Raw genomic sequence first — 26,004 nt, forward strand, 5'->3', positions numbered from 1 at the left:
TGATCTTTTTCATATTTTAAAGGCAAGCAAGATACATTCAGTACAGCATTTTGTTCTTGATTCTTTTTTTGTTGCATGACAGTAAAATATAAGATATACAGGCAAACCTACAGTATTAAGGAGTGGACTAAATGTATATTTACACAGGACAGTCGCTCTAAAATCCTGCAAACATTAATACGGCAACTTAAAAAGTCCTTTTTTGTCCTTTGCTGCAATCCCATCATACCCACCATCCAAGACCACATCTGTTCCCATAGCAACATAAGCATATTATTTCCCTAAACCATTAACCAACAGTGAACATCAAAACTGCCCAGCACTGTGTTTTCTACTTTTATAAAATGATAAAAACAATAAATAAATAAACAAACAAACAAACAAACAAACTTACCCCCATTTAAATCGCACATAAAAAAATATTCCTTGTGGCCTACACTCTACGTCTGCTGAGCAATCTAACACAAAAAAAGAAAATATGTAACTGGCTAACATACTAGAATGAAGAGGAATAAGAAAACTAGAACTGGCAAATAAATAATGAAACAGTTAAAACAGTCCCCGTGGAGCCATCTTTCCTATCCTGCTCGCCGCATGAGTCGGGTTCCAACATCCTTTGCTACAGACTAAACTGAAATCAGGGGAAAAGACAAGGTTTTTTGAAACGTCCTCATCACACGTTGTCTAGTATGTCCTACTACATGGTCAAGGGTGGTCTTCTAGTTGTTGTTGTTCACGCCATGCTCCACCCGTCTTCCTACCTCTGTGCTGATCAGTGGATTTTTGTCCTTTCTTTCGGTATGTCTCATGATGGAGGGTGTACGGTGGTGGTGGTGGTGGTGGGCCGGACATCGATTTCAGGGTGGAGTGAGGTGTCGCTGTGTAAACGCACCGGGTCACCAGGTCATGCTGGATCCAGGCCTCGTCAGCCCGTGTGACCTTGTGCTTTTGGAGGGAGGAGATTAGGCCTCCTCAGGATGGTCACAGTTTCTAACCGACGAGGAAGAAACACCCACGTCCGCCACGCCAGTTCACACCCACACACGCGGTGGAAGATATCCTCATTGTCAGCATCGCGTTCGATGAACATGCGCAATCCATCGCAATAAACCACATTCCGATCCAGTTCAAATGTAATTTGAACCCTGAACAGTTTAGTGCAAAAGACAAGGCAGAGACTGAGCCATGCCACGTCCACCCCCCCTCCCTACCCCCTGCCGGGCAGCTTTTCTCTCTTAAAGGGACATGCGCACAGTTTCACACAGAGAAAACGTCTCCGCGAGGGAAAGTGGAGGAAGACTGGAGTCGCTGCTGCCGAGTCCAGCGCCGGTCACTACAGGCAGAGGAGATGTGGATGTCCAGATGTCCGGAGTGGATGCCCGGCGCGCAAACACACACATTTACTCACTCGCTCAATCACACACACACACACACACACACACAGGCACACGTGTCCATCACAGGGCCAGAGGGGGCCGATTTGTCCTTCTGTTGTCACTCAAGTGACCAGATCTCTAGTCATGTCTGATACTTGGTGTTGAGTGGATTAGAGGGAGAAAGAACCCAGGGTGGGCCAGCAGTCCATCTCTTTCCCATTGAGAATGTTCCCATCCTGCCGGAAGACAGAGACTCAAAGCTCCTGTAAGCCCCTCTTTCTCCATGTATGGAAATGACTAAATTGGATAGCATTGGCCATGAACAGTATTGAATACATTTCTGTTGGTGCTGTTGTCTTTATACGTTCAATTTTCCGTATCTTTTTTTTTTTATAATATAAGATATAAGAGGTGCGCAGAATGGAGATGCGCAAATACTGGAAGCACAATGTCGCTGAAAACATGCAGGTTTGTCGTTTGGTTACATGGAAGGGCAACGAAGCTGTGCACCGTCTTCCGCTCAGTTCCCGGACCGCATTCATCGGCACGCCACCTTCTGTTCATCCCGGCCTACCCCTCCTCACGCGCGCGACTCCTTCTTGGAGTGCGGCTTGTTGCCCAGCAGAGAGTCGATCTCGTTCACCGTCTGAGGCGTCATCTGGGACAGCACCTGAGAAAAATAAGAAAAAAAACATGTGTAGACGCATGCTATCACCACCATATTGTCATGCTTCTGCCATCATTATAAGGTTAGAGTTTTCAACTGAATGTAATAAATGTGAGGTAGTGGTGGGTGCCACTGCATCATTTTTACCCGTAGGGCTCCCAGATTCTCCAGGAGCTGGTCTGTGTTGGACACGCCCAGCAGAACCGAACTGACGCCCTCACTGCGCAGACACCAGGCTGCAGCGCAACAACCACACCATTATAAACAGTATCTCACACCACAAATCTTCCATGCATGCTATTCATATGCAGTTTAATCATGTTACATAATATACCGCCAGTTCCAGTACCCCTGTAGCAACAAAGCAGTCAACGTGAATGGTCAAGGGATGCCGGGTGTGTATATTTAGAAAACCCGGGTTCAAATCCTACTTACTACCATTGTGTCCCTGAGCAAGACACTTAACCCTGAGTGTCTCCAGGGGGGACTGTCCCTGTAACTACTGATTTACATTTACATTTACAGCATTTTTCAGACGCCCTTATCCAGAGCGACTTACAATCAGTAGTTACAGGGACAGTTTCCCTGGAGCAACTTAGGGTTAAGTGTCTTGCTCAGGAACACAATGGTAGTAAGTGGGATTTGAACCCGGGTCTTCTGGTTCATAGGCGAGTGTGTTATGCACTAGGCTACTACCACCCATTTGTAAGTCGCTCTGGATAAGGGCTTCTGATAAATGCTGTAAGATGCAACATAATTGTGGGACAGAAAAAGAGTGAAAAGAACCGATTTAGAATTTGCGGGTTCATATACACGCAGGACGGAATATCGATGATATACCGATGGCAAGCTGTGCAGCAGTGCAGCCCAGCCTGTCGGCCAGCAGGTGGAGCTCTTTTATTTTGGCCAGCTGTCTGCGTCCTTCCTCGCTGTTCACACGTTCCTTCAGCCACTGGTAGCCCTGCAGCAAACAAAATGGAGACTCATCACAAACAGCAAACACCCACGACACACTGCGCAACAGGCAGAGCGTTTATATTTAGTCCTTAACACACCGACACAAGCCACCGCTTCCAAGTACTGAATGTGCAAAATAAACCACAGATTTATCATAACTCATGGTTATATGAACGAAAATAGAACATCTATGGACTGAATGTTCATGTGGACTCACTTTCATCGCGGCTCTGGAACAGTCCGGAACGCCATCGCTGTACTTCCCAGTGATCAGCCCACAGGCCAGCGGCGACCAGGTCATCGCCCCCACACCTGAGAGAGGGATTGAGCGAGAAGGCAGAATGACTGAAACAGACTCTATGTGATGTAGGTCTGTGTCTGATGTCCTTGTTTCACAAGGACCTAATTGGGAACTAATTTAAATTAAATTCAAAACAAAATGACCTGAAAATACATAAACTGTAGGTAATTAAGTGGAATTCAATGTTCTCATGGAAAAAGTGGGTCTCTGAAACCCGTGAAGTGGGGCAACTGATGCTTGAGTAACGCTGGGCGACTGACCTATCTTGTGGTAGAGCTCAGGCAGCTGCACCTCCACTTTGTCCCGCTGGAAGTAGTGGTACTCGGCCTGCTCACACACCGGCGGGATCAGGTTAAACTGCCGCGCCACCGAGTACGCCTCCTGTTGGTTGGATCACAGATTGCGGTCAGGCACGCGTGGAAAAACGCAGAACGAGGGATCAGAGTGGGAAAGTTTGGGGGCCCACCATGATCTCCATGGCACTCCATCGAGACGTGCCCCAGTACATCGCCATGCCCTGGTTTATCACGAAGGTCATCGCGCGCACCACTTCTACACAACACACACACACACGAAAGCCTTCAGAACGTGTGATGTCACACAGTAAAAAAATCAGATATGCTTTTAACCACGCACCCTCCATCGGACTGTTCACGTCGTTTCGGTTGGCAAAGACGATGTCCACATAGTCTAACTGCAGTCTGGACAAAGAGCCTCGAAGACCTGGACACAACAGCATACAAATTATGCCACTTCTTTTGATGCTCCATGAAATCGCAAACTCCACCAGAACATTATTTCATTCTTGTGCATATTTGATTGTTTTATGCATTATATTTAATGTTTTACTGCATGTATTGCTTTTGTGTTACATAAACCTGATGTACAGCCTACAATCATTTTCATTGTCAGGAACATTAGTAGTACTTATCAGGGACTTCATGTCAAAACTGATTTGTGTTCCCCCTGTAAATGTGAAAAATAAGTTTGATTGATTTATGGCCCTCGCTGTAGGATGGGAGTGTTATAATTTATGAAGGCCCCATCCTTCCTTCCCACCTTCTCGTGACCCTCAGTCCCACTCTGTCTTGAAGTCCACAAAAATGAGCTGATTTATGATTGTACGGGCCCCCCACTAACACAGGTCCCTTCCTTTCTTGTGACCCTCAGTCAGTACACCCTACCTACTCTTACACCAGTTCACTCCTTTGACAGACCCCCAAAACTTTCAGTAATGTCGGAATGTGGCAGATTCTGAAGTATCACAAATTTACGTGTTCATTGTGTAGAAAGTAAATTTTTGAGGATTATGGCTAAGCCTTTTTGACACACACCATGTCAGGGAGTCTTGAAGTGGTTTATGAGTGACGTAGGACCCTCTGTTTCCACCCCTACTAACATAGAGGCCGTTTCTCCTTTGACATGTGTGTGTATGTTTCTGACGACCATCTGCAGACACGGGGGATACCGTACGCATTGTTTTAAAATTGCATGGTGGCTCATAAACAGAGGCCATATTCTGCAATATTCTTTTCAGAAACACAAAGCTTAAAACATTTACATTTACAGCATTTACCAGACGCCCTTATCCAGAGCGACTTACAATCAGTAGTTACAGGGACAGTCCCCCCCGGGGCAATTTAAGGTTAAGTGTCTTGCTCAGGAACACAATGGTATTAAGTGGGGTTTGAACCTGGGTCTTCTGGTTCATAGGCCAGTGTGTTACCCACTAGGCTACTACCACCCTAAAAATGGTTAAAACCACACACACACAAATACACATACATGTTTATCCCCCATGTCTGTTTAAAACTGATTTTACCAGATTTGGCCATAATTGACACCTCTGTGAGAGGTTCTGTTGGGTCCTTCATAGAGACTTTCGTCTCATACTCTAATTCTAATTCTTTGTGTGAAATGTTTTAGAATTTATGGCTCATTGCCCAAGTAATGGTGCCATTGTTCCTCAAAGCTGGATGTTGGTATAGCTCCCCCGCTAACACTTCCTTCTTCACACCTCTGTGTGTGGTTTTTCACCCTGCAAACACAAGAAATAGACTGGTCTCTGTTTTAAAATTACACTTGGGGGTTCATGAACAAAACGTTTCTCCAGTTTAATTTACATTGTTACAAACATGTTATTACAAATGTTATTTTACACAGCAGCCAACTGTACCAGCACACACAGTTGTGGCCTAGTGGGTAAGGAAGAGGTCCCGTAATCAGAAGGTTGCCGGTCCGAATCCCGAGCCACCGAGGTGCCACTGAGCAAAGCACCAGCCACACACACTGCTCCCCGGGCGCCTGTCATGGGTGCCCACTGCTCACTCAGGGTGATGGGTTAAATGGAGAGGACAAATTTCACTGTGTGCACGGGTGATGTGCTGCAGTGTTTCACCATGACAATCACTTCACTTTCAGAAGACCCCCATTTTTCAGAAAATGGCCCACCAAGATGGTTCACATTTTTGGCACATAACGCCGTGGGTTTCAACCATTTCATCCTGTTGGAACATTTTTCCAAAGACGTTACAGTATCACACCTAAAATAACAATGAGGGTTGCCGGTTTATTTTCATGTCTGATGAGAGTTTTGGGGGGTCTGTCATTGACAGTTTCTTTTTACAACCCTGTGATTAGTGACAACCAGTGCAACATTAAATCTAGAACTCTAGAAATGTAGTATTTCCGACATAAATTTAACAAAAACGAAAACAACCTTTACATTAGACCCTTTCCAGAGAAGTCGTGCTACGATTATGACGATAAGAACAGATGTGAATTTGATGATGTGGTGTTTTTGACTTTCAGAAAGAAGTGCGTACCTACAGCTGAAACAACGTGGTGTTGTTAAAAGAGGCATGTCTGAAATACCATGCCAAATATGTTCAAATTTAGGGGTAGTGGTAGCCTAGCAGGTAAGGAGAAGGACCCGTTATCAGAAAATTGCCAGTTCGAATTCCGAACTGAGCAAAGCACCGTCCCCACACACTGCTCTCTGGGCGCCTGTCATGGCTGCCCACTGCTCACCAAGGGTGATGGTTAAATGAAGAGGACACATTTCGTTGTGTCACCGTGTGCTGTGTTTCATTTCACTTTCACTGTTCAGATTTCACAAAATGTTTTGATGGTTTAACACCCATGTCTACAGAACTCGTCTCACCCCAGTCCTTTAGCGCTTCATAAAGGACATCAGCACACTGCGGGTCAACAAGTTTCTCCATGATTCTGTGAAACCTCTCATAACTGTAGGGGTCATCTTCTAGCTCATAGACGAAGGCACCCATGGCACTGCTGAATTTCTGAGGATGTGCGTGGACGCCACATGTCCCGAGAATATTGGTGATAAATTGGCGTGTCTCTGACAAAAAAAGGTTGTCAATGTAAAAATATGCTTCTAGTTCATAGCATGCTGCCTCTGGCTCAGGTGATCCACCATGCATCCGAAACAACTTTACCAATCGACCGACGATACGTTGATTTTGCACATACAGGCCTTTATGAGTTTAAAAGCCTGCAGGGCAATCCAATTCATCCCCACCCCATGTCCTCACGCGGTTGTGTCACCTCCACAGGGCACTCCTCATCCAGGGATTGTGGTGTTAAGAGGTGGTAGTGGCCTAGTGGGTAACTCACTTGCCTATGAACCAGAAGACCCAGGTTCAAATCCCACTTACTACCATTGTGTCCCTGAGAAAGACGCTTAACCCTGAGTGTCTCCAGGGGGGGACTGTCCCTGTAACTACTGACTGTAAGTCGATCTGGATAAGGGCGTCTGATAAATGCTGTATGTCCTTCCATCACCCTCGTGTCTTTGGGTTGCTATACACACTACATCCAGAATTTCTCATCTGGAAGCAACTCCTGGTCTGTATTCACAATGTACAGTTTTACACAACGTTCTTCCTTGTCAAAAACACACAGCGACCAACGCGGTTGTCGGGCAACATACATTCTTCTTCTTGGTGCAAAGAAGTTTGTAAGAGGTGTCGGTGTAATCCGTCTCTTCAGAGTGGTTGCAGTTGATGCAGACATCGTAACAGACTGTGTTGAACAGATGTTCGGAGACAACCAATGTTCAGTTGTCAACAAGGTGTAAATCAGCAAAATTCTGTGAGACTTCCAGAGTGTCTGTCAAAAGGACTAAGCCATAATTCACAAACAATAACCGGTACACAAGGAACCCGTAAATTTGTGAGACTTCGGAGTCTGCCGCAGGTGAATCCAGCATTCCAAAAGTGGGGAGGTCTGTCAAAGGTGTGAACTGGGGAGAGGGGAGGTGAGGCTGAGGGTCACGGGAAGGCTGCCATAAATTATAACACTCCCTTCCCACAGACAAAACCATAAATCAATCAAACCTCTTCTTCACATTGACAGGGGGGGGCTATAAATCACTTTTGACATAAAGTGCCTTATAAGAACTACTAACATTCAATAACAATAAATAATAATAAAAGCGCCCTGCCTCAGGTTCAGGTTCAGATGCAGTTTAGCTCACCTTCGATGATATGTTTTCTGGACAGGCCCCTCTCCGTCTCTGCCCTGCAGGGTTCAAAAGAAATGGTGGCTGACAGCAGGACCCAACATCACCTCACAAAAGGTCACAGCCTCCTAATGACCCTGTTCCTGCACAGTCACTGTCTCGTCCCTTGAGCAGGAAGCCACCCACCATCACGGTCAGAGTTTTGTGTGAAGATGAAGTTGAACTCTTATTGACCTCGAGCAGCTGGCAAATTGTGACTGACTCAAAAACAGGGAGGAAATATCGGAAGGACCAGTACACAGTACACTCAAAGTGGCAAAATTCCAAACAGTTTTTAAGATGATTGATATTTAAATTATAACTTAATGAACAACCATCCATTTTTTAAAGGGTGGAGGGTGAAGAAATAAATCCAAAACCTACTGTCCTCCCCAGTAGATCTTTGTCGTCACCACGAAACTGGACCTCCTGAAACACAGAAATGGAAGAGTGATCATCATGAGGAACAGGGTTCCTGCAGTCTGTAGGTCAGGAACCCCGACGAGAGCATATGGCGAGTGTATCACCCTCGCGTAAGACATCTGCCGGGCGAACACATGGCGCAGATTTACGTGATGTAACGGCTTTTGGACGCACTGCCATTCACATGTGCGTGAGTAACAACAGCTTCTCACCTCCATCCCTTCTTCTTAATGATTTTCCCGAGCGTGATTTCCGCCCTGCAGTGGGTAGGGGAGACACGGAAAAAGAAAAAGAGGGGCAGTCATGTGACTTTTTTTTTTTTTTTTCAGTTCCCACTGGGTAAGAGCGCTTCATGCGCTCAACATGGAGCCGTTCAGAATGTTCCGGAGACGTTACATGTAGGGAACAAAATCTCGATGAGCCGCTCACCTTCCTGAGGCGTACACTTCTGCGGTGTCAAAGAGGTTCACGCCATTCTCGTATGCTATGGTCATCAGGCTCTCTGCCATCTAAAACACACACAGACACACACACACACACACACACACACACACATTAAGGCATAGAAAAACAGGATCACGGGCCAATTACAGTGCAGACTTTAGCCCTATAGTAAAAAAACACAAGCTCACCTCGTCTGAGATCTGAGAGCCAAAGGTCACCCAGGTGCCTGAGATCAGAGGAAGAGGGGTTTAAGGAGGCGGAATGGAGGATGCCGGGGAATTAAATGGAACTCTCCTCTGAAGGAGAGGCTTTTAAAGTCTGGGACTGGGGGAAATGGAGACAGGGTGATGGGACCTAAATGAGTTTGTACTCACCCAGACCCAAACACGAGACTCGCAGTCCAGACTTCCCAAGGTTCCTGTGAACAAAAGGAGGATAGAGTCAGAAAATCATTTAAAATGCAGACTGCTCTACTGCGAATTATCAACATGCTTCCAGTTATGATGGATCATTGAGTCCGTGGTTATGTCAATTCTGTGACCGGTACAGAAATAAATAGACCATTATGTTCAGAGGAAAGTCCACCAGCAACTTAAAAGATCATATTTTCAACCATGAGAAGGCTTTAAGACGAGTGCTGATAATCTGCATGTTAGAAATGGGCGTGGTCCCAAGATAAAATTTCATCTTCTTTGCATCAGAAAAACAATGAAACAAAAAGGGCTGGCTCCCCAATCCAAGATCTTTTTGATAAATCCAGACGACCTAATGCAGTGGTGGCCTAGCGGTTAAGGAAGCGGCCCCGTAATCAGAAGGTTGCTGGTTTGAATCCCGATCTGCCAAGGTGCCACTGAGGTGCCACTGAGCAAAGCACCGTCCCCACACACTGCTCCCCGGGCACCTGTCATGGCTGCCCACTGCTCACTCAGGGTGATGGGTTAACTGGAGAGGACAAATTTCACTGTGTGCACCGAGTGCTGTGCTGCTGTGTATCACATGTGACAATCACTTCACTTTTTTTTTTATCCAGAGTAGTTACAGGGACAGTCCCCCCCAAGTGTCTTGCTCAGGGACACAATGGTAGTAAGTGGGATTTGAACCTGGGTCTTCTGGTTCATAGGCGAGAGTGTTAACCACTAGGCTACTACCACCCATCTGGTTTGAATGCCAAGGCTACTACCACCCATCTGGTTTGAATGCTCGCTAAGGTGATGGTTAAATGTAGAGGACACATTTCGTTGTATGTGCTGTGCTGTGCATCACAATGACAATCACTTTAATTTTCACATTCATAATTCTGATTCATGAGCGAACATGACCCACTGCTCATATTATATCTGCCAGAGTTCCTTATGTGTGATTTACACTGCATATAATGTATTGAAACCTTCAACCTGCCACACCATGATTAGGTTGGTAACGGGGTGCTCCAGTAACCGCTAGCAACACGTTTATTTTGCAATTTTTCACTGTTATTATGCACAGAATAATCCCCCTGGTTCAGTTGTCCCTCTTACTAAACCAAACAGAGAGGGACCATCCTTCATTTCCCTCCTCAGGGGTGCATTTCTGAGCTCGGTGATGGAATTAGCGGAATCCCCCCCTCGACTGGTGACTCGGCAGGACGTGCCGACGGTGGCCGCATCCGGGGGGCTACACTGAATGTAATGCATCCGGTTCGGACGCCACAGTTCTCCACGGGCAAGGCTTGATTGGCTGGGCCGGGTCTCGGCCGCAGTGTGCCGCGGGCGCTCTCCTCCATCCCAATCAGCCAGCTGGAACTGCGGCGGAGTCCCTTTGGAGGCGGGTTTTCATCGTCTGGTGGCCCATCCACCCCCAGCGGCCAGCGGCCAGCGTGAGATGGAGGGGGACAGATTGTCAGGGCGTTTAGATCCGGGTGGATGAGCCTTTATCACCCCCAAATGCTATTTTTATTTTGCCCGACGATGCTATTTTTAGGAACATGTACATGTGTGTGCATTTGTATGTGTGTGTGTGATGGAAATTCATTTTTCTTATGTGGATTTACAAACACAGGACAAAACGTGGTATTTATAACCATTTAGGAAAGACACTAATGTTCTTGTTAGACTAATGAAAACAGGAGCAGAGAGATTTTGAAAGCGGCAGGAAGCAGAATTCTGATGGTTTTGTAAGGGATGCGTGGACGCGGCACGACGGGAAATCGGACGCCGTACTCGCTGTTAGTCAACCTGACAGAGCTGCTCCCCTCCTAAATGCCCCCCTCCCTCGCACTCGCTCTGCAGCGCTGCGTTAGTCTGCGAAGGCTGTCTGTGAGTCACACACACACAAGGAGGGATAGACTACATATGACAGATGTGTCTTATAAAGTCATGCCTGCCCACACACACACACACACACACACAACCTACGATGTAACCTCGGTGTAAAGTCGCTGTTAAACGCTGTAAATATGTGCACGTGCACAGTCAAGCATGCATTAACACGCACACACTCTACTGTGTAATCTAGACGTTCCGGCTGACACCTCAAGTCGCTTTCTGACACCTTAAACACAAACCTGCCCTTTCTGACTCATTATGGTGATACAAACAGACAAATAAACCCCCCCCCCCCCCCCACACACACACACACACACACACACACACACACAGTCATGGCATCACCGCAGACACGGTGACACAGTAACTCCACCCAGAAAGTGGCGTGCAGACACCACAGTCCGGTCCTCGGAGCCGCTGCTGCACATACAGCCCCTGCGACGGCCCTCCCCTCGAGAGGCGTACTGACACACTACACATGCACACACACACACACACACATACACACACAGAATAGCTAAATATAGCTGCAGGCTTTTGTCCAGACAGTGAATGTGGATCCGTGGAACAATGGGGAAAAAAATCCAGCTCTACACTGTAAATGGTGTATACCACGTTTTTTTTTTTTTTTTAAAGATGTGATATCACTGCAACACACAACATCATGCCTGTTCCTTTACGTCCTGTCCTGCTGTGTGGCTAAATTGGACCATTAGTTCGGCAAACCGTGCAAAATCAAATATGATCGTTTGCCTCAGAGTGAAAATGCGCGGAGCACATTAGGCCCGCGAAGATCGGTGTATGTGAACGATGTTGCCGAGACCCGAGCGCCGAGGAGATCAGCTGCTGCGAAAGCCCTGTGATCCACACATCACATGATCCACACATCATATGGCCACTTCAACCATGATGATCAGCGAATCTGCACAGCCGTGTGTATGAACGCCGGGCTACGCAAACACGGTCAAGAGCCTCTCAACCGCTGACATGCTCATGGCAAGAAAGAGTAGTTGCATTCAAAAGCATTAAGACATGTAGGAAATAACAAAGAAAAACATTACATTTTCCCAGAAAAAGTTGCATATTTACATGTGGGTGTGTGTGTGTATATATAAATATATATATAAGTAATAATAATAATAAAGTGAAGTGATTGTCACGTGTGATACACAGCAGCACAGCACACGGTGCACACAGTGAAATTTGTCCTCTGCATTTAACCCATCACCCTGAGTGAGCAGTGGGCAGCCATGACAGGCGCCCGGGGAGCAGTGTGTGGGGACGGTGCTTTGCTCAGTGGCACCTCAGTGGCACCTTGGCAGTCCGGCATTCGAACCGGCAACCTTCTGCTTACAGGGCCGCTTCCTTAACTGCCAGGCCACCACTGCCCAAATTGCATGTACACAGTCCAAACAGCTTTGCCGAAACCCGGGATTGAACCAGCGATCTTTAGATCTTCAGTCTAACGCTCTCCCAACTGAGCTATTTCGGCTCATATGCAGTACAGGCCAAAAGTTTGGACACACCTTCCCATTAAATGTGTTTTCTTTATTTTCATGACCATTTACGTTGGTAGATTCTCACTGAAGGCATCAAAACTATGAATGAACACATGTGGAGTTATGAACTTAACAAAAAAAGGTGAAATAAGTGAAAACATGTTTTATATTCTAGTTTCTTCGCTCTGATTACTGCTTTGCACACTCTTGGCATTCTCTCGATGAGCTTCAAGAGGTCGTCACCTGAAATGCTTCTCCAACAGTCTTGAAGGAGTTCCCAGAGGTGTTTAGCACTTGTTGGCCCCTTTGCCTTCACTCTGCGGTCCAGCTCACCCCAAACCATCTTGATTGGGTTCAGGTCCGGTGACTGTGGAGGTCAGGTCTCCACTTTTTGTTAAGTACATAACTCCACATGTGTTCATTCATAGTTTTGATGCCTTCAGTGAGAATCTACCAACGTAAATGGTCATGAAAATAAAGAAAACACATTGAATGAGAAGGTGTGTCAAAACGTTTGGTCTGTACTGTATATATACTGCCAAGGTGCCACTGAGGTGCCACTAAGCAAAGCACCGTCCCCACACACTGCTCCCCGGGCGCCTGTCATGGCTGCCAATTGCTCACCAAGGGTTATGGGTTAAATACAGAGGACACATTTTGCTGTGTCACCATGTGCATCATAATGACAATCACATCACTTTCACTAGCTAAGAGGTTAATAAAGTATTTAATAATGTTCCAGAATTGTATGGGTAGGCTACCAGTGCACATATATGATATGAGAGCATGTACCTCAGCTCCTGACATCAGAAGTTAATTGTGGATATTTAAAAAAAGTTTCAAAGTTCAAAGCCGTGATGCTAAAGAGGGGATCTACATTGAATCCTTAATTGACTGGGGACCCCCCCCCCCTGGGCAAAAGAACGCTGACGTGCGATCCCTGCAAATCCGCAGACAGACGCGTTGTTTCAATCCGAAGCGGGAACGCACACACTGAATGAGCACACACACACACACACACACACTTATTGAACTACCAGCAGCAACACACTCGAAATGCTGCAGTGCACTGCATCCTGGGATTTGATGGAGGGGAGTGTAGACGGGTGGGTGGATGACAGCGACAGGAGTGGTGTGAGGGGAGAAGGGCTGGCTGGAGGAGAGGGTGAAAACGGCAGGGAGCGGAGCAGTTATTATCTACTAGTTATTATCACAATGCTGACTAGCCGAGTAAGACGGCAATTGGTGCCACGCTTGGAAAACAGGTATTTGCCCGTTGCTTGGCATCAGTAGCTGACGATGGAGCTGACGGCCGGGCGCAAGTGACAGACAACGTCTGCCGAGAGTTGAGCCTCTGCCGGGCCGCCAGGCAGCCGAGATGCCGCGCGAAGCCACAACTCTGATGAATGTCCTGTCTAATGAGTTAGCTTAGGCAATTACAGAACACGCAGAGATAGATCGAGAGAGGGGGGTGGGGTGGATGGATTCCAATCTTTATCCTTGCATGCCCATCCGCATCAAGATGGATGACGGCGCCCCTGTGACCAGTAATTTCTTACAGGCTAAAGGAAGGGGGGGTGAACAGTTTATACTTTAATCCATGATGGAATGGAGGCCAGAGGGACCACCAACACACCACAGTTGTATGACTGTGCTCATGTGCATTTGTTATTTGGATTCTGCAAATATTAAAGACAATTAAAGAGATCTCTGCTGAGGGATGTACACGTGTGTGCAGCGCAAGCAATATTACATAGGATTTGTGATGAAGATATGACGATATATAAACGCTTTCATTCTAAAGGTTCATAGTCAGGACAAAGGAAACCGAAAATTTGAAAGTAAAAATAGATGCAGTCAGGGGGGTACCGTATGCACTGAACAATAAAAAAACTCTTTATTATTCGCAGGCTACTGGGGCCCGGGTGATTATTTTTACATAGAAAAGCGGATCAGCACCATGGGCACCAGGCTGCAGCGATGGCCAGTGTGGCGCAGTCGCATGGAAATAAATAGCATTTTAATTCACTTTTTGTTACCACGAATCTACGGCTGAGAAGGGGAGACTGCAATCAAACCTTATGCTTTGTTCAGAGATAGAATGGGCCTATTGAAAAATGTCAGTAAAATATTTTACATCATACCAAATATGTTTATATTGGGTGGGGAGAACCATCATTTTGGGTGAAACTGAGATATACATATATAAAATATAACATAGAAATAAATTCTTGATTTATTAAACCAAAACCTAATGACTTCACACACAGTGTGTGATCCATGAAAAGAATTTTTTCTCCGTTCTTCTGAAAAGTTCGTAAATTGTCACTTGCTTTTGGCATCAGCGATGATGCATGTCTGACCCCGGTAAAATGACGGACACTATCTTTTGTTCCCCTTCTAGCCAGACGTGCAGTCTTACTCAGATGGGTGCTCTTCCCACCCGTGCTCAATGGATGAGGGACCTTATGTCCCGTCTAAGCCTCGAAAAGATACGCTACTCAATTAGTGATACCAACAAAGAATTTCACAAGGTGTGGGGGGCCGTTCCTGGAGTATTTTACAAGCCTTCAGACCCAGAATCAGACTGTTAGTATTACCCGGTGAAGTTCCAGAAACAATATTGTCCTCTTGTTCTTTTTAATCAACCAATCTGGCATGAGGATGGGGTTATTAATTTAGAATATGACTAAATTGCCATTTTTCCTATAATACTCTACCTCAATGTTACCCGATCTTACAGAATTGATTTACTTAGTGAGATCTTTTTTATATTGTGTGCATTGTATTTTTTATTATTTATTTAATTAATTTTTTTGTTGTTGTTTTTCTCTTGCTTAAAATCAATACTAATATCTTTGAGAGAAAAAAATGTCACTTTCGTCCATATGGTTATAATGTAAAAAAAAAAAAAAAAAAACAGGCCGTTTAGTCAGAGCTGCTCAAAGTCTGATGAATTGTGCCCCAGGTCAGGGTTTCCACATGGCTGTGGTTTGGACTCTGACCAGAGCATTGATCCGACTTTCCTTAAATGATTCCTTGTTTGCCTTGGCCGTGTGCTGTAGACGTCGAGAGGTCGAAACGGCGTTCTGGCTTCTTAAATGAACATACACGTTGCCGTATGGAGTCACGCTTTAACCTCTTTGTCCTGACCAGAACCCCCTCTCAGGTGAAGTGACCCAGCAGCGCAACCATGGCCAGCAGCCAGTGTCCGACGGGGGGTGACAAGCTGTTGGATTTGCACCAAACACATGTTCAAAAACTGAGAACCGTATTCTCATTATTTTACCAAAATGCACAACAGCATTTTTTTTTTTTGGTCTTCAATGACATTCACCATGGCAGAATAATCCCTGCTGTGTCTTGGCAACAATCCTGTTCATGCCCTCGCCAATTGAACTCATTGTTCAATTTTTCCAGATGAAGAGCAACGATACAATATATATATATATACACACACACACACGCACACACACACACGCGCCATTATCATTATATATATATACACACACACACACAGGGTGGGCCATTTATATGGATACACCTTAATAAAATGGGAATGGTTGGTGACATTAACATCCTGTTAATGTGTGGCACATTAGTATATGTGAGGGGGCAAACTTTTCAAGATGGGTGGTGACCATCGTGGCCATTTTGAAGTCGGCCATTGGATCCAACTTCTGTTTTTTCAAAAGGAAGAGGGTCATGTGACACATCAAATTTATTGGTAATTACACAAGAAAAACAATGGTGGTTTTAGCGTAACGTTATTCTTTCATGAGTTATTTACAAGTTTCTGACCACTTATAAAATGTGTTCAATGTCACCAACCATTCCCATTTTATTAAGGTGTATCTATATAAATGGCCCACCCTGTGTGTGTGTGTGTGTGTGTGTATATATATATATATATAATGATAATGGCGCATGTATGTGTGTGTGTGTGTGTGTGTATATATATATATATATATATATATATATACACACACACACACACATACATACATGCGCCATGATCATTGCTACCATGCCTTCCTTCTGATCTGTGCATTTATTCTTTCAGAGATTCCACTATCGTCCTGTCCATGGATCTGTCAGACGTTCCCTCCATGATTCCATACCGAAGGGAATGCTCTTGATTTCGGAATGAATTTTAGAATTAAATTCACTTTTGTCGCTCATCATCGGTCCCTCTGGCTGTTGCTGAGCCACTTCTACACCCGCTGTCTCGCATTGTGGCCTGGACGGATGCAAGCGTAGTGCATCATGAAGGCGCCGGTGCTTCCATGTCGGTTCTCCGAATTAAAAGGTTCTGGGGTTTTGAAACCATGCGCTGTGCATCCATGAGAAGGAATTCTCGGTGGCGTTTGGTGTTATTAGCGCTCATGGGCGCGGCTGCGGCGCAGCACATCTCGTGCCGCTGGCGACACACATGCAGCAGGCCAACCGTCGGAAATGTTGTGACGGGCGGAGCTGCGGCGAGGATGTGATAGCCGCGGATGGAGGGTATCTCGCCGAGGCTCTCCGGGCCGTCAGGTGACCGCGCAGGTCATCGGTTACGCTGAGAAGCCCCGTGCTCAGAAGGCGTCTACGCTCGCCTGTGCTATCTTTGTCGTTCCCCCCGGCTTGGCGCTAAAGCAGAGAAAAAAACACAGCTAATGTGCCCAATTACGTTTGTCATGCCGCATGAAGTCATACCAGCTCGCATTCTACATGAATGCCTCCCCGTGGCTCGCTTACAATACCGCAAAAACGCATACTGGCCACTTTATTAGGTACACCTACATTTAGCTTCACCTAGAGATACTACACTTGAGCTGATACCACTGTCCTACACTATAGTTGAGCTGGACGGACACGAACAGCTCATGTTGAAAGGTTTAAAGTGAAGTGATTGTCATTGTGATACACAGCAGCAAAGCACACTGTGCACACAGTGAAATATGTCCTTTGCATTTAACCCATTACCCTGAGTGAGCAGTGGGCAGCCATGACAGGCGCCCGGGGAGCAGTGTGTGGGGACGGTGCTTTGCTCGATTGGGATTCGAACATTGTGATGATGGGTGGTAGTAGCCTAGTGGGTAACACACTCGCCTATGAACCAGAAGACCCGGGTTCGAATCCCACTTACTACCATTGTGTCCCTGAGCAAGACACTTAACCCTAAATTGCTCCAGGGAGACTGTCCCTGTAACTACTGATTGTAAGTCGCTCTGGATAAGGGCGTCTGATAAATGCTATAAATGTAATGTAATGTAATGATGGGGCCGCATCACCACTGCCCCAGGTTTCACTCCTCGAGTCTGAATGCCATGTGATGGTTGGTCAGTCGCTTCTAGCCTTGCGGCGGTGGCTGCCAGATGTGTGACGATTGTCGTATTTGCACCACAATTTCACCCTCTGTACGATCAGCAATTCCAAAAATCCCATACTAGACAATAATTGTCCCCCTTCGAGTAATTTCTTTAGCACGACGCGGTACAGATCTCTGTTTTCAGCCGACTGCGCAGTCATCTCAGTGCACGACGTAACACGTGGTGACGCGCAAAAAAAACAACGATGAGCGTTTTTAGCGCAGAGTTGCAGGTACGGATGACATTCGAAACATCGGCATCAGACCTGGGAGAAAGACCCCGGTCGAAGCCGTTAGCTGCCACTAAAGGTCAAGCTTTCTGTCCCTGTTGTAACGTGTAAATGGTAGCGGCGCGGTAGAGGTACACAGGTAGAGGCGCGGTTCTGCCCAGAGTCTGCAGGTAAAAGTTGCATTCTACACTATAATACACACAGTCTATAGTAATAATTTTCTCAAATTATAATGATTTTAAGATGTCGGTGCAATGCTTCAACATTTAGGATCTGGCCTTTCAATTCGTGACGAGTTTGCAAAACGTGAAGTAAAGTGAAGTGATTGTCACGTGTGATACACAGCAGCACAGCACACGGTGCACACAGTGAAATTTGTCCTCTGCATTTAACCCATCACCCTGAGTGAGCAGTGGGCAGCCATGACAGGCGCCCGGGGAGCAGTGTGTGGGGACGGTGCTTTGCTCAGTGGCACCTCAGCGGCACCTTGGCGAACCGGGATTTGAACCGGCAACCTCCTGATTACAGGGCCGCTTCCTTAACCTTAACTGCCCCACCAACGAATAGTCACGGCTAGTTGTGTGTTTTTTTTTTAGGTAGATGAACATGTCCTACCAGACATGAACCAGAAACCCCTCATTTTTCTTTTGAGGTGCCAAGCATGCAATTAGATTTTTGTGCATCTGTTAAATGTACCTACAAAAAAAAACCACAACTAGCCGTGACTATTCGTCCAGGGATAAAAAAATAAAAAAACGGTCACTAGCGGTCCCGTGATCGGAAGGTTGCCGATTCGAATCCCGATCCGCCGAGGTGCCACTGAGCAAAGCGGCGTCCCCACACGCTGCTCCCCGGGCGCCTGTCATGGCTGCCCACTGCTCACTCAGGGTGACGGTTAAAAGCAGAGGACAAATTTAGTTGATTTTAAGACCAGGGCGAATGTGTTTTTGCCAAGTCAGATTGTGACCAGATTCCTCACATATAGCTGAAGAAGTGAACCGGGGATTTTGGTCCAGGTGCGTTCGAGTAAAGACGATCGCAATTCTTCGGCTGTAAACGGTTCGTTCCCATCAAAAACAACCGCGGCGGGATCTCACGGTGGAGACCGAGGCAGCGGTTGAAGTGAATTTGTTCTGTTGGTCGTGCTGAGGGGGACGCCTGTTCATGTGGAACAGGGTCAGATGTGGACCGTCGGGTGGACACCACAAGGCCGGCGGTCACGTGGCGACTGAAGAGCTGAGAAGAGCTCCCCGACTGAAGGCCGGAGCACAATGCCGGCGTTCAGGGAGCTCGGGCGCGGAGTCGGTGCACATTTACAGGAGAAGAAGAGAACGGCCCGGCACGTCAATCCCACGGCCCGAGTCGTGAGAGGCGGAGAAGCGCAGGCCGGAGTCGGCGGGGACAGGCGCGCCCACGAGGGAGACGAACACGCGCCGCTGCGCCGCCAACCCGCTCCGCTTCCCCCGACGGCCGGGATTCGGCTCCCGCCAGCTCGCCGCGCCTCCCGACTCCGGCTTGAATGGGAACTTCATTGAGTGAGGAGTTGGGCGGTAACGGGGACGCCGGGTCCCCCTGTTAAATATTCTGCCAGGTGGGATTCATTCCTGTTTCCGGCAGCAGCCGCAGAGTTGCTGTACGTGTGTGTGTGTGTGTGTGTGTGTGTGTGTGTGTGTGTGTGTGTGTGTGTGTTTTAAACGATGATGGACGCAGGGCAGGGTGCCGGGGACCACCGACTACAATGGCGGAGACGGAGAGGATTTAAATGCAACGTGAAAGGCAACTTGCAAGCAGCATGAAGACACACACACACACACACACACATAATGAAGCCCGAGGGGGGGAGACACTCATCCAGCTGTGAGGATGTTTGATTACTTATGTAACGACTAAGGGAGCAGAGACAAATGTGCGAAGCGTGCAGATCTGACTGTTTTAATACACACACACACACACACACACACGGTGGTACCGCTGGATGGCGAGGGCGAGGCCGCCCCTCCCGCCCCTCGGCCCGCATCATCCGTCCAACAGGTGCAGGGACCCGGTCCGCCTACCTGTACTTCATACTGCTGTGCCGGCCGATGGCCTCCTTCATGTGGGCGTGGCCCTGGGGGACGAGACGGCTCTTGGGGGCCGTCTGGGCGGAGTAGCTCCCATTGCTGCCCTGTCCGGCGCCCCCACCGCCTCCGCCGCCTCCCCCACTTCCGCCCCCTGGCGGCGGGGCAGTGCGCAGGCCGCACAGCCGGTCCTCGCTGCGGCTCTTCAGGTTGTGCTCCGTGCAGGCGAACGACACCTGCATGCTGTCGCCGGTCGTCTGTCGCGCTAGTTGTCGCGGGGTTCACCTGCTGGCACGGGCTCGTGCCCGCGTGGACGCGTCACGGGGCCCCGGACTCGGCGGATCTCTCTACGCCCCGCGCGCGGGCATCCCCTCGGTCGGTGACGTCGTCTCGGCTGCGGCGGAGCGGGTGCGGACGCCAGACGTCGCGCCGCGCGCGCCAGGAGCGGGCAGTGCCATCGCCGCGCGCACCTCCACCTGCAGCCCCGCGGCCTCGAGCGCCGGTCGGTAACGGGAACGAGTCGCCGGTGCGGGCGCGCGGGCGGGGGGGCGGAGGCGGGGGGCGGAGCTCTCAGACTCGCGGCGTTTGGCGGCCAGTGCCGAACATGTTTATTGGACATATGCGTTCCACTCTCTCTCTCTCTCTCTCTCTCTCTCTCGCTCTCTCGCTCTTATTATCTCTCTCTCCCTCTCTCTCTCTCTCTCTCGCTCTTATTCTCTCTCTCTCTTATTATCTCTCTCTTATTCTCTCTCATTCTCTCTCTCTCTCTCTTATTATCTGTCTCACTCTCTTATTCTCGCTCTCTTATTCTCTCTCTTGCTCTCTTATTCTCTCTCTCTCTTTTATTCTCGCTCTCTTATTCTCTCTCTCTCTCTCTCATTCTCTCTCCCTCTCTCTTATTATCTCTCATTCTCTCTCTCTTATTATCTCTCTCACCCTTATTCTCGCTCTCTTATTCTCTCTCTCTCTCTTATTCTCTCTTTCTCTCTCTCTCTTATTTTCTCTCTTTCTCTCTCTCTTGCTCTCTTATTCTCTCTCTTTCTCTCTCTCTTATTCTCTCTCTCTTGCTCTCTTATTCTCTCTCTCTTGGAACGGCAGGGTTTATCGAAGCAGATTCAACCAAACCTGACGACCGCTCCCTTTTCAACGTTTCACACACACACATACACACACACACACTGGAACACAAGTGATGCTCTGATTGAGCCAATCAGTGACCTATTGTTCAACATTTGAACACACACACACACAGAATGAAGGAGGGGCCATAGCCTCCGTGGGGCACATCAGTGTTCCGATCATGCCGATCGTCCAGGAGCTGCTTCCCAGGATGGTCACTTGGGAAAATCGGTTTCTAATCCCGCCGCCTGAACAGGCCTGCATGTCCGTGGCAGCGTTTTCAAGCACCGCGTTAAATACTGGACATTACGGCGTATCGTGGCCGGACCGTGGTACGTCGAGAGGGGTTATGGTTATTGTTTTAAAGATTGAATGCAGACAGAGACGATAATCTGTCCTCGTCGAGTCACAGCAGAAACGGAGCTTAAGCACACAGAGACTGGCGCCCACCAATCGTGGCGCGCTTGGGCGGCTCAGTGGGCCAATCACAGCGCAGCTCTGCTGTGCAGTGCACGCGGGGTGAGGACCGTGAGACAGTACCTGCAGACGGCAGTCAGGCATCAGACGGGCAGAAAGTGTCGGGGGGGTTTCGGTGACTTTGAAAGACCTTCACTGGCAACGATGACGATGACGGCGCCTCACAGCTCCCAGTCACATCCAGAGAGGTTCACAGCCACCGGAGCCGACGTTACACTCGTTCAATGGCATTAAACACTTTCGTGAGAAACTTAGTATAAAACTTTTCACACCACGAAAGGGATGTGGCGAGATGACAGCGCACCCAGACTGCCCATCAGCCAATCACAACACTGGACAGGAACTGTGGCACGATGCTGGGATCGGGATGTAGAAGACCCGGCCACCTTCCCTCACTGCCCTGTGTGTGAAGCCCCAGTCACATGACTGTTGGGGTCTAATCACTCACTGGTGCCGTGATGGTAGGGAGGGGGTCACCGTCACAGGCAGAGGTTTTCGGAGTGATCTGAATAGCAATAGAGATCTTCTAAATGAAGAATTCCCCTGTCCGAAAGTGGCAGAGAGAGAGCTGCGATGTCCACTCCTGATGATCTCAGACAGGCTGCTCCCCACCGGAGCTGTTAATCAGTTTGTTCAATTAGAGTAGCGTCCCCAAATCTGAACCCTCTTGGGGTGAGTAAACAGTTGTTTGCAATATTAAGTGTTTAATGAGTTAATAAGTTGTGTGTTAATAATTTGTGTGGAGCATAATAAGTTAATAAGTTGTGTGGAGCATAGCACGTATCTGGTTGATGAAACAATCGTCACAATCGTTCTAAACACATATTAGTAAAAAAATGCAGAAACAAATATGGTCTGGCAGTGAAACCACATGGTGTAACAAGACAGCTTTCAATTATTTATGTATTAATCGTCATTGAGGTATATTGTAGCAAAAATAACTGATTCTGGAAAGTCCCGTATCAGCCCAACCCTAATCAGAAAAACGAAATATGACGTGTTGTGTTGAGAAAGTGACTTGTACAGATGGCCACAGACAGCCGGACTTTTATTCCCCAAACTGGGACAAATGAAGAATGATGCTCAGTAGAGCACGCTGTGTAATATGGCCGTCAGTGGAGTCGCGATGCAAACCGAACTTGCTGGCAAAACAAGAGACTTATCTCAGCCTAGAAACGCTGAGATTCGCACGTCTCCGTTTCTCACTCTCACAGCCCGGGTAGTGGGGGCAGTGGTGGCCTAGCGGTTTAGGAAGCGGCATTGTAATCAGAAGGTTGCCGGTTCGAATCCCGATCCGCCAAGTTTCCACCAAGGTGCCACTGAGCAAAAGCACCGTCCCCACACACTGCTCACTGCTCACTCAGGGTGATGGGTCAAATGCAGAGGACACATTTCACCGTGTGCACCGTGCTGTGCTGCTGTGTATCACATGTGACAATCACTTCACTTTACTTAAATTGCACCCATCTTTTTACAGGAGAAACCAGTGTGAGGTCATTTCATAGCTCACACACACACACACACACAAAGGTTTAGCTGCAGCGCAACACAATTCCCCAAATGGCGAAGCTGACGAGATGGAGGAGATTAAACCTGGAAAACATCGGTCTCGACTGAGAGAGCTCCTCTCTCTCTCTCTCTCTGTGTGAAAAGTTGTGCCTTTAAGGATTGTTCTAATGAAGTTATAATTATAAAGTCATAGAAAATTACCTCGAAGACGATGACGAAGTAGGTCTGGTCAGAAATAGTTCTCTATTTTCCTTTGTGGAGAATAATAAGTGAGTAACACGTCGGTACTCAAATGGAGATGTTTTGTCTCAGACACACACACACACACACAGAAAGGCTTAATTTAGGTAAATCCTGTACGTTACGCTGCTTTATGATCCTCTAGTGAAACTACGCTTCAATAATTCATGACAAACGGAGTCTCTCTTTTGTAGGAAAAAACCCTGGAAAACTGTTGCCCTCCAGGGACCTGAATGTTTTAGATCTTTCCGACCAAGAAAAGAAAATGCACGACACATGGATACTAACATTTAATGCACACACACACACACACACACACACTAGGGTAACCTGACCCTGATCCAATACTGCAGTATAAAAGCAGTTTTCCTGTGGATTATCCACAGATGGGAGGACTAAAGAGCATCTTCACTTCCTCTCCCTCGCATGATCCGCCCTCCACAGCACCAAGTCACAGATAATCTCTGGAATATGGAGATTTCCATTCACGCTGCCACAGCCCAGGAGCCGTTCTCGCCCACTCCCAGCATGCAGTGCCACATTTCTCCCGGAAATCTATAGCGGCAACATGCGTTTTTCTCAGATGCGACATGAGCAGACATGTCTTTCCGACACCACACCGAGTGAGGAGGTTGATGCCGACACCATGTTGGTTTTGCCGTATCCATAGCAACCCGACCTGAGGAGATGTAGTGAAGATAGCAGGCAGTATGGGATCTGTAGTTTATCGAAGGAGGATTTTGGGGTGGATGGTGTCAGGGAAAGATTTACCCTTGTACACAGAATACTGAGTTTTTGTCTTCCTCTGTTTCTTCACACATGAGACTGAGATGGCCGTAGAAGGTCAGGAGGTCAGGAAACATGTATGGAACATGCGCATAAAGCATGAGGTTAGTGGTAAACACGACCACTGGGTCAACCACAGACCTGCCATACTCCATTGTATGATTAGTTTTGGAGACATTTTCACAAAGAGCCAATTTACATTTACATTTACGGTATTTACCAGACACCCTTATCCAGAGCAACTTACAATGAGTAGTTACAGGGACAGTCCCCCCCTGGAGACACTCAGGGTTAAGTGTCTTGCTCAGGGACACAATGGTAGTAAGTGGGATTTGAACCTGGTTCTTCTGGTTCATAGGTGAGTGTGTTACCCACTAGGCTACTACCACCCTATTTGCGGTCCACATGAAAAATAACTCGTTTAAAAATATAATTTTTATTGTAATTCTATTTTTTTTATTTGAGAGATCGGGCCCAATCTCAGGACTGTTGGTATTGCTTGTATTTACGTCGACTGTTGTTAATAAAAGTTAAAAAAAAAAATATATATAACTATTTATAACCATGTAACCATTTTGGGTCCCCAAAAACACTGAAAAATGTTCTCGTGTGCACGTGGCCCTAGGCTACGGGGGCCACTTTTATTCTGTTATTAAAACTCACCTGTACAGCATTGGCTTGCATTCTGATTGGATGTCGCTGAAGCTGATGCCGCACTCGCGCAGGTAGAGTTCCAGCCGCCGCCGCTCCACCAGCCGGTGCGCCGCCTCCAGGATGTGAGAGGTCAGGATGTCCGACTCGCCCCTCGGGGCCTGCCGGCGACCCTGAGGGGCGCTCTTCTGGTGGCCGGTGGCGCCCGAAGACGCCGGCTTGGGCTTCTTGCTGATCCCGTAGAGGTCCTCCACCGAAAACTTCCCGCCTTTCGCTCCCCGGCCGGCAAACATCCCTGCTTCTGTCCTTCCACTGTCTGCGACGAACGAGTTCCCTAAACCAACGAATCAATCACCAGGCCAATGACACAATAATCGCCAAAGATGCCAGTTGCCTCAAACAACCACAGAAGAAGAACTCCGAACCAAATAAATAATTACATTTAATAGATAAAAGTCGAGAGAAATTAGGAGAGTTGCTTTTTTTTTTCATTCCACAGACGATAAAGTCCACTGAGGTCCACTGTTAAGATGTCCACCGCACGAAGCACTCTCTCTCCAGCACCTGGACCGGACTTGGACCAGGTTAGAACGTTTGACCGACGGACAGGTCTTCCTCGCTCTCGCGCTCAGCGTAAGATGAAAACCAAAGGGGGGATTTATGTTGATGACCTACTGAAAAGAAAAAAAAAAAAAACGCCAACACACACACACACACACACACACACACACTAATGCTCCAGCAGCTTGCATGTTCCCAGATTAACTAACACAAGTCCCAGATGGAGGAGAGCAGGGTGGCCAACAATAGCGGATCAGCCGTGACTTTTGAATATGTGTGTCATAAATTGCGCAACTTTGCACAAGTATGAAGGAGGACGTTCTGTTGGCTGTCAGCTTGCCGTTCGTATCATGGCGGCCATCAGTCGAGGGCATGTTCCTTTCACTTCCTGCCTACTGTGAATGACCAATTCCATGAAAGCAGAGCATCTTTTCAGCAACGGAACTGGTGCGGAAATTATGACTGAACAAAAATCATGTTTTTTTTTTTACAGTCAGGCCTCTTCGGGGCAAATCCCGCTCTTTAAAAC

General features: G+C 47.5%; 1 protein-coding gene across 4 annotated transcripts; it reads right to left on the reverse strand.

The window, feature by feature from the left end:
* On the reverse strand, nt 1-25,546 carry LOC114792237 (voltage-gated potassium channel subunit beta-3). Of its 4 annotated transcripts, XM_028983180.1 has the most exons (15): nt 25,355-25,546; nt 24,927-25,248; nt 9,065-9,108; nt 8,879-8,916; nt 8,676-8,755; nt 8,459-8,503; nt 8,208-8,252; nt 7,800-7,843; nt 3,938-4,024; nt 3,768-3,853; nt 3,562-3,682; nt 3,218-3,312; nt 2,884-3,004; nt 2,191-2,279; nt 1-2,046 (listed from the first exon to the last, which is right to left on the reverse strand). In XM_028983180.1, the coding sequence occupies exons 1-15, from the start codon at nt 25,404-25,406 to the stop codon at nt 1,957-1,959; spliced, it is 1,359 nt and encodes a 452-aa protein (XP_028839013.1). In that variant the 5' UTR covers nt 25,407-25,546; the 3' UTR covers nt 1-1,956. The 4 variants fall into 4 exon arrangements, with proteins under 4 accessions (XP_028839013.1, XP_028839011.1, XP_028839015.1 ...); XM_028983178.1 differs by having other exon boundaries at nt 3,768-4,024; XM_028983182.1 differs by lacking the exons at nt 24,927-25,248; nt 25,355-25,546 and adding an exon at nt 20,130-20,758.
* Nucleotides 25,547-26,004: the final 458 nt, after the last annotated feature.

This window comes from Denticeps clupeoides, chromosome 6 (assembly GCF_900700375.1).
Source record: "Denticeps clupeoides chromosome 6, fDenClu1.1, whole genome shotgun sequence".
In the NCBI taxonomy this organism is placed as follows: Eukaryota; Metazoa; Chordata; class Actinopteri; order Clupeiformes; family Denticipitidae; genus Denticeps; species Denticeps clupeoides.